General features: G+C 41.1%; 1 protein-coding gene across 3 annotated transcripts in view; it reads left to right on the top strand.

The window, feature by feature from the left end:
- clk2b (CDC-like kinase 2b) overlaps positions 1-9,861 on the top strand; it is a 28,453-nt gene that overhangs the window by 12,836 nt on the left and 5,756 nt on the right. For 2 of the 3 annotated variants that reach the window (XM_056270258.1, XM_056270260.1), the window contains 3 exons: positions 1,992-2,082; positions 9,029-9,095; positions 9,180-9,296. In XM_056270258.1, the coding sequence (XP_056126233.1) occupies positions 1,992-2,082; positions 9,029-9,095; positions 9,180-9,296 (275 nt within the window). The remainder of the gene's footprint in view (positions 1-1,991; positions 2,083-9,028; positions 9,096-9,179; positions 9,297-9,861) is intronic. The other variant, XM_056270259.1, reaches the window with a different exon arrangement.

The following is a 9,861-nucleotide window of genomic DNA, read 5'->3' on the forward strand; positions in this document are numbered from 1 at the left end:
ATGTCCATAAATGGTAGAGAATGTCTAAAGTTTGGCATCATTACATACTTAAAAAGGAAGAGAACAAGGTGCAATGTGTCTACTGCAAAGTAGACCTGGCATAGGCTACCACAACCGTACGACATCTGACCCGAACACATCCACTCCGTGCTGTCTCACCAAGCGTCGCTGAAACAAGGTAAACTAATGGTGTTCACACGAACGCGGATAGAGCGTCAAATACGCGTTTATCGCGTCTAGTTAGACGCTTGAACATTCGCTCGAGTTCAAATTTTTCAACTTGCGTGGAACACGTTCGCGGCAAACGCGACGCCCGGCGCCAATGATGCGTCTATTCGCGTCTTTGCATTGACTTTGTATGTAATCTACTCGCGCAAATAATTAAATTTGCGTTCGGTGTGAACACACCATAAGCCTATGATACATTGATGTTCGCTGATTTTAATCCCATACTGTATTTGTAGCGATGTCGGGATGCGGTTTGACTAGATATGATGTTTAGCTTTGATGTTTTTAAGTAGTAAACGTATTCACGTTCAATTGCAAGAGAGTATAGCCTAAAAAAGAACCCCTTCACACACACGCACACACACACACGCACCCTCGTCTCTCTCACGCGCCAGATCAATTGCGGCAATGCATCACATATGCTTAAACTTAAGCTTAAGCATGCCTTCACTGTAGGCTATACACCGCGACGTGACGGAGGAACATATGTTGTATTGCAGTCTTTGCGAGACCTTGTTTGTATGTCACGTCTTCCAAATAGTTACAGACAACAACAAATGAAACTCCCCAGCCTGCTTCTCCAAATCCACGCGTACTTTTGGGGAAGACATTTTAATCGGCTACCAAAGTAATTGAGCATAGAACATTGTTGGCACTTATAGCTACTAAATGGGTAAAAATTGCAATAAATGGGCGTAGTTTTGGAGCCAAATGTTGGAGTTGGAATAAATACCAGTTTTTTTTTTTATATAAATAAAAGCCAAATGCTTGATAATTTTACAGCCACATCATTTTCGTTATGCATTATGTGTTTTGGTTGTTTAAAAACACAAAAAATGTTTCATCCGATTACTCGATTAATCGATCGATTAAGTGCTAGATTAATCGATTACAAAAAGAATCGATAGCTGCAGCCCTAAAAGGGACACACACAAAAACGGCGTGTTTTTGCTCACACCCAAAAAGGGGCAAATTTGACACGCTATAATAAATGATCTGGTATTTTGAGCTGAGATTTCACACATTCTGGAGACGCCATAGATCGTGAAAAGCGGCGTGATGTCACCTGTAAGTGTGATGATGACTGAGTAGTGTCAGTTCTGTCAGCTATTTTTAAATTTAGTCTTCGTCATGTGTCAAATGTTGTTTTTATTATATTTAGGCTAACTATCTTTTTTTAGTTGACTTAATTTTTAAGATAAAGTAAAACATTTTTGTCATGGATCCGCAGAGAGATGTTCTCCTAGAGCGATATACTCCTAAACTCCGATGCGGTGTTGAGCAGGGCGGGCTCCTCCTCTGTGTGCTGGACTCAACCTTAAACCACATCAAAAATAAAGTAGCGTTTTTCCAGCTGCTCATGTTTAGATGAGGTTTGAGACGATGGTTTCAATGTATTGCCAACGCATCTCCAATCATCATACATGTACATACATAAAAATAAATAGATAAATAAATAGAAATAAGAAATATATATATTTTTTTTAAATATCAAAGTTAAGTAGAATTCTATGAACAATTTAGAATTCTGTGTGTGTGTGTGTGTGAGCGCATCACTGATTAGTCACTCCCTCTTTCTGTGACGGCATCAGTATATCTCACTGCTAGTAGATACAATCTCTTTATTCACCTAATAAATGTTGAAGTTGTATTTTATTGTTTAATTTTATGTAGTTAGGGCAAAGTATGATCTCTCTCTCTATCTCTCTCTCTCTCTATCTCTCTCTCTCTCTATCTCTCTCTCTATCTCTCTCTCTCCACAGCAGAGTTGCAGTCGTGTGCGCGGGTGGGCTGTTAAAGATGATGACGAGGGTCACCTGGTCTATCGGCCCGGTGACGTGCTTCAGGACAGATGTGCGTTTCTCATCTCTACACTCTCTATACTCTACACTCACTGTCACACTCATCTCTACACACTCTATACTCTACACTCACTGTCACACTCATCTCTACACACTCTATACTCTACACTCACTGTCACACTCATCTCTACACACTCTATACTCTACACTCACTGTCACACTCATCTCTACACACTCTATACTCTACACTCACTGTCACACTCATCTCTACACACTATACTCTACACTCACTGTCACACTCATCTCTACACACTCTATACTCTACACTCACTGTCACACTCATCTCTACACACTATACTCTACACTCACTGTCACACTCATCTCTACACACTCTATACTCTACACTCACTGTCACACTCATCTCTACACACTATACTCTACACTCACTGTCACACTCATCTCTACACACTCTATACTCTACACTCACTGTCACACTCATCTCTACACACTCTATACTCTACACTCACTGTCACACTCATCTCTACACACTCTATACTCTACACTCACTGTCACACTCATCTCTACACACTCTATACTCTACACTCACTGTCACACTCATCTCTACACACTCTATACTCTACACTCACTGTCACACTCATCTCTACACACTCTATACTCTACACTCACTGTCACACTCATCTCTACACACTATACTCTACACTCACTGTCACACTCATCTCTACACACTCTATACTCTACACTCACTGTCACACTCATCTCTACACACTATACTCTACACTCACTGTCACACTCATCTCTACACACTCTATACTCTACACTCACTGTCACACTCATCTCTACACACTCTATACTCTACACTCACTGTCACACTCATCTCTACACACTCTATACTCTACACTCACTGTCACACTCATCTCTACACACTCTATACTCTACACTCACTGTCACACTCATCTCTACACACTATACTCTACACTCACTGTCACACTCATCTCTACACACTCTATACTCTACACTCACTGTCACACTCATCTCTACACACTATACTCTACACTCACTGTCACACTCATCTCTACACACTCTATACTCTACACTCACTGTCACACTCATCTCTACACACTATACTCTACACTCACTGTCACACTCATCTCTACACACTCTATACTCTACACTCACTGTCACACTCATCTCTACACACTCTATACTCTACACTCACTGTCACACTCATCTCTACACACTCTATACTCTACACTCACTGTCACACTCATCTCTACACACTCTATACTCTACACTCACTGTCACACTCATCTCTACACACTCTATACTCTACACTCACTGTCACACTCATCTCTACACACTCTATACTCTACACTCACTGTCACACTCATCTCTACACACTATACTCTACACTCACTGTCACACTCATCTCTACACACTCTATACTCTACACTCACTGTCACACTCATCTCTACACACTATACTCTACACTCACTGTCACACTCATCTCTACACACTCTATACTCTACACTCACTGTCACACTCATCTCTACACACTCTATACTCTACACTCACTGTCACACTCATCTCTACACACTCTATACTCTACACTCACTGTCACACTCATCTCTACACACTCTATACTCTACACTCACTGTCACACTCATCTCTACACACTCTATACTCTACACTCACTGTCACACTCATCTCTACACACTCTATACTCTACATTCACTGTCACACTCATCTCTACACTCTCTATACTCTACACTCACTGTCACACTCATCTCTACACACTATACTCTACACTCACTGTCACACTCATCTCTACACACTCTATACTCTACACTCACTGTCACACTCATCTCTACACACTCTATACTCTACATTCACTGTCACACTCATCTCTACACACTCTATACTCTACACTCACTGTCACACTCATCTCTACACACTCTACTCTACACTCACTGTCACACTCATCTCTACACTCTCTATACTCTACACTCACTGTCACACTCATCTCTACACACTCTATACTCTACACTCACTGTCACACTCATCTCTACACACTATACTCTACACTCACTGTCACACTCATCTCTACACACTGTATACTCTACACTCACTGTCACACTCATCTCTACACACTCTATACTCTACACTCACTGTCACACTCATCTCTACACACTATACTCTACACTCACTGTCACACTCATCTCTACACACTCTGTACTCTACACTCACTGTCACACTCATCTCTACACACTCTATACTCTACATTTACTGTCACACTCATCTCTACACACTCTATACTCTACACTCACTGTCACACTCATCTCTACACACTCTATACTCTACACTCACTGTCACACTCATCTCTACACACTATACTCTACACTCACTGTCACACTCATCTCTACACACTCTATACTCTACACTCACTGTCACACTCATCTCTACACACTCTATACTCTACACTCACTGTCACACTCATCTCTACACACTCTATACTCTACACTCACTGTCACACTCATCTCTACACACTCTATACTCTACACTCACTGTCACACTCATCTCTACACACTCTATACTCTACATTTACTGTCACACTCATCTCTACACACTCTATACTCTACACTCACTGTCACACTCATCTCTACACACTCTATACTCTACATTCACTGTCACACTCATCTCTACACACTATACTCTACACTCACTGTCACACTCATCTCTACACACTCTGTACTCTACACTCACTGTCACACTCATCTCTACACACTCTATACTCTACATTTACTGTCACACTCATCTCTACTACACTCACTGTCACACTCATCTCTACACACTCTATACTCTACACTCACTGTCACACTCATCTCTACACACTATACTCTACACTCACTGTCACACTCATCTCTACACACTCTATACTCTACACTCACTGTCACACTCATCTCTACACACTCTATACTCTACACTCACTGTCACACTCATCTCTACACACTCTATACTCTACACTCACTGTCACACTCATCTCTACACACTCTATACTCTACACTCACTGTCACACTCATCTCTACACACTATACTCTACACTCACTGTCACACTCATCTCTACACACTCTATACTCTACACTCACTGTCACACTCATCTCTACACACTATACTCTACACTCACTGTCACACTCATCTCTACACACTCTATACTCTACACTCACTGTCACACTCATCTCTACACACTATACTCTACACTCACTGTCACACTCATCTCTACACACTCTATACTCTACACTCACTGTCACACTCATCTCTACACACTCTATACTCTACACTCACTGTCACACTCATCTCTACACACTCTATACTCTACACTCACTGTCACACTCATCTCTACACACTCTATACTCTACACTCACTGTCACACTCATCTCTACACACTCTATACTCTACACTCACTGTCACACTCATCTCTACACACTCTATACTCTACATTCACTGTCACACTCATCTCTACACTCTCTATACTCTACACTCACTGTCACACTCATCTCTACACACTATACTCTACACTCACTGTCACACTCATCTCTACACACTCTATACTCTACACTCACTGTCACACTCATCTCTACACACTCTATACTCTACATTCACTGTCACACTCATCTCTACACACTCTATACTCTACACTCACTGTCACACTCATCTCTACACACTCTACTCTACACTCACTGTCACACTCATCTCTACACTCTCTATACTCTACACTCACTGTCACACTCATCTCTACACACTCTATACTCTACACTCACTGTCACACTCATCTCTACACACTATACTCTACACTCACTGTCACACTCATCTCTACACACTATACTCTACACTCACTGTCACACTCATCTCTACACACTGTATACTCTACACTCACTGTCACACTCATCTCTACACACTCTATACTCTACACTCACTGTCACACTCATCTCTACACACTATACTCTACACTCACTGTCACACTCATCTCTACACACTCTGTACTCTACACTCACTGTCACACTCATCTCTACACACTCTATACTCTACACTCACTGTCACACTCATCTCTACACACTCTTTACTCTACACTCACTGTCACACTCATCTCTACACACTCTATACTCTACATTTACTGTCACACTCATCTCTACACACTCTATACTCTACACTCACTGTCACACTCATCTCTACACACTCTATACTCTACACTCACTGTCACACTCATCTCTACACACTCTATACTCTACACTCACTGTCACACTCATCTCTACACACTCTTTACTCTACACTCACTGTCACACTCATCTCTACACACTCTATACTCTACATTTACTGTCACACTCATCTCTACACACTCTATACTCTACATTCACTGTCACACTCATCTCTACACACTCTATACTCTACACTCACTGTCACACTCATCTCTACACACTCTATACTCTACACTCACTGTCACACTCATCTCTACACTCTCTATACTCTACACTCACTGTCACACTCATCTCTACACACTCTATACTCTACACTCACTGTCATACTCATCTCTACACACTCTATACTCTACACTCACTGTCACACTCATCTCTACACACACTATACTCTACACTCACTGTCACACTCATCTCTACACACTCTATACTCTACACTCACTGTCACACTCATCTCTACACACTCTATACTCTACACTCACTGTCACACTCATCTCTACACACTCTTTACTCTACACTCAGTCACACTCATCTCTACACACTCTATACTCTACATTTACTGTCACACTCATCTCTACACACTCTATACTCTACATTCACTGTCACACTCATCTCTACACACTCTATACTCTACACTCACTGTCACACTCATCTCTACACACTCTATACTCTACACTCACTGTCACACTCATCTCTACACTCTCTATACACTACACTCACTGTCACACTCATCTCTACACTCTCTATACTCTACACTCACTGTCACACTCATCTCTACACACTCTATACTCTACACTCACTGTCACACTCATCTCTACACACTCTATACTCTACACTCACTGTCACACTCATCTCTACACACTATACTCTACACTCACTGTCACACTCATCTCTACACACTCTACTCTACACTCACTGTCACACTCATCTCTACACACTCTATACTCTACACTCACTGTCACTCATCTCTACACACTCTACTCTACACTCACTGTCACACTCATCTCTACACACTCTATACTCTACACTCACTGTCACACTCATCTCTACACACTCTATACTCTACACTCACTGTCACACTCATCTCTACACACTCTATACTCTACACTCACTGTCACACTCATCTCTACACACTCTATACTCTACAATCGCTGTCACACTAATCTCTACACACTCTATACTCACTGTCACACTCACTGTCACACTCATCTCTACACACTCTATACTCTACACTCACTGTCACACTCATCTCTACACACTCTATACTCTACACTCACTGTCACACTCATCTCTACACACTCTATACTCTACACTCACTGTCACACTCATCTCTACACACTCTATACTCTACACTCACTGTCACACTCATCTCTACACACTCTATACTCTACACTCACTGTCACACTCATCTCTACACACTCTATACTCTACACTCACTGTCACACTCATCTCTACACACTCTATACTCACTGTCACACTCACTGTCACACTCATCTCTACACACTATACTCTACACTCACTGTCACACTCATCTCTACACACTCTATACTCTACACTCACTGTCACACTCATCTCTACACACTCTATACTCTACACTCACTGTCACACTCATCTCTACACACTCTATACTCTACACTCACTGTCACACTCATCTCTACACACTCTATACTCTACATTCACTGTCACACTCATCTCTACACACTCTATACTCTACACTCACTGTCACACTCATCTCTACACACTCTATACTCTACACTCACTGTCACACTCATCTCTACACACTCTATACTCTACACTCACTGTCACACTCATCTCTACACACTCTATACTCTACACTCACTGTCACACTCATCTCTACACACTCTATACTCACTGTCACACTCACTGTCACACTCATCTCTACACACTTTATACTCTACACTCACTGTCACACTCATCTCTACACACTCTATACTCTACATTCACTGTCACACTCATCTCTACACACTCTATACTCTACACTTATTGTCACACTCATCTCTACACACTCTATACTCTACACTCACTGTCACACTCATCTCTACACACTCTATACTCTACACTCACTGTCACACTCATCTCTACACACTCTATACTCTACACTCACTGTCACACTCATCTCTACACACTCTATACTCTACACTCACTGTCACACTCATCTCTACACACTCTATACTCTACACTCACTGTCACACTCATCTCTACACACTCTATACTCTACACTCACTGTCACACTCATCTCTACACACTCTATACTCACTGTCACACTCACTGTCACACTCATCTCTACACACTCTATACTCTACACTCACTGTCACACTCATCTCTACACACTCTATACTCTACACTCACTGTCACACTCATCTCTACACACTCTATACTCACTGTCACACTCACTGTCACACTCATCTCTACACACTCTATACTCTACACTCACTGTCACACTCATCTCTACACACTCTATACTCACTGTCACACTCATCTCTACACACTCTATACTCTACACTTATTGTCACACTCATCTCTACACACTCTATACTCTACACTCACTGTCACACTCATCTCTACACACTCTATACTCTACACTCACTGTCACACTCATCTCTACACACTCTATACTCTACACTCACTGTCACACTCATCTCTACACACTCTATACTCTACACTTATTGTCACACTGTGTGTTTTGTGACGTTTGTGCTTCTTGTGCAGATGAGATCGTGGGAACGCTCGGGGAGGGAACCTTTGGGAAAGTGGTGGAGTGTATCGATCATCACAGGTTAATCTCACACACACACACACACCTGACTGATTCTCAGCTGACTGTCACAGGTGTTTCACTGTGTGTGTGTGTGTGTCACAGGGGAGGCTCTCACATCGCGCTGAAGATCATTAAGAATGTGGAGAAGTACAAAGAAGCAGCTCGTCTGGAGATTAACGTTCTGGAGAAAATCAACCAGAAAGATCCAGAAAACAAGAAGTGAGTGTCAATACGAGAAAAATGTCACGCTTCATCTTACAACTTTTACATATAATTTAGTTTCCTATGGAAGCTTGTTTCCGCCATGGAATAAATTGTTTTTAAAAAGGTAATAACTTTTTATACAGTTTTCTCTCAATTGCGAGTTTATATCTTGCTCCTCTGAATTTATTTCTCGCAATTCTGAGTTTATAAATTAGTGAGTTTAGATACAAATTCTAAATTGTGTAATTAAAGTCAGAATTGTACGATAAAAAGTTGCTTTTTAATTATTTTTATTTATTCCGTGGCAGAAACAAGCTTTATGTTAAGCTTTAAGTTTTATGTGAATTTTACATCCGCCTTTAGAGATTACATACAAAAAACATAGAATACTGGTTTAATAAAAAGTAAAGTATCCTAACACCATTTTTACATGATAATGTATGTTCCTTCCCCAATTCAGTGCTAATATAATTAGTTTTACATTTAAAGTCTCCCTGTAGTCAATCGTTTAATCCCTTAAAACTCATGTTTGATCACCAAAAGATCACCCTAACCCATATTTAAACGTTTTTTCATTGAA

Source organism: Rhinichthys klamathensis, unplaced genomic scaffold, assembly GCF_029890125.1.
Source record: "Rhinichthys klamathensis goyatoka isolate OS25496 unplaced genomic scaffold, OSU_Roscu_1.1 h1tg000300l_1, whole genome shotgun sequence".
Taxonomy (NCBI): domain Eukaryota; kingdom Metazoa; phylum Chordata; class Actinopteri; order Cypriniformes; family Leuciscidae; genus Rhinichthys; species Rhinichthys klamathensis.